Here is a 617-nt window from a genome sequence, read left to right as displayed (position 1 = left end):
GTCTCCGACCACGAGCGCCACAAGATCGTGGGCATCCTGGTCGTGATCACCATCAACTTCATTGTGGTCTTCGGGCCGTACCACCTGGTGGGGGGCTACCGCTTTGTTTCCCTGCTGCTGACCAACGAGCCCTGCGGCCTGGAGCGCTCCATCTTTCTGGTGTACCGGCTCTGCTACGGGCTGACCAGCCTCAACACCCTGCTGGACCCGCTCTTCTACATCTTCCTCTGTCCCGACGCCCGCCTAGAGCTGCGTCGGTCCCTGCCCTGCGTGCGGAGGAGGGGGGGTCACGCGGCGGCAAAGGCGGGTGTGGTGGCGCTCGGCCCCAGAGATCACACGGACCAGAGTGACAGTGTGTAGAGAGGCCGGGGGAGAGCGGCTGACTGGACACGGACAACGCACCGACCAACATGAGCGAGCTACCTTTCTTTTGTATCTGTCCCTGTTAGTGTGTCTTGAATAATATGAATTATCCTGGTTTATGAGGGAGAGACAGAGAGAGAGACAAAGAGACAGACAGAGAGACAGAGAGAGAGAGAGACCAATTATTTTATGTCCATGGAAAACCGTGCATCTCCAATTTAGAATTTCTTTGTAGGGTATCATGATGGTTGACA

At 56.4% G+C, this 617-nt stretch overlaps 1 protein-coding gene across 1 annotated transcript in view; it reads left to right on the top strand.

Moving 5' to 3' along the window:
• The window catches only part of LOC311245824 (putative G-protein coupled receptor 132), a gene marked incomplete at both ends in the record, with an annotated part of 3,251 nt that extends 2,891 nt beyond the window's left edge, over window positions 1–360 (top strand). Inside the window, one exon of the mRNA XM_084335826.1 lies at window positions 1–360. This exon is cut by the window's left edge and continues 46 nt beyond it. Within this exon, the coding sequence (XP_084191952.1) occupies window positions 1–360 (360 nt within the window).
• Between the last annotated feature and the right edge of the window lie 257 nt (window positions 361–617).

This window comes from Notolepis coatsorum (assembly GCF_963971535.1).
Source record: "Notolepis coatsorum genome assembly, chromosome: 1".
Classification (NCBI taxonomy): Eukaryota; Metazoa; Chordata; class Actinopteri; order Aulopiformes; family Paralepididae; genus Notolepis; species Notolepis coatsorum.
This window is presented reverse-complemented; position numbering and strand designations above follow the sequence as displayed.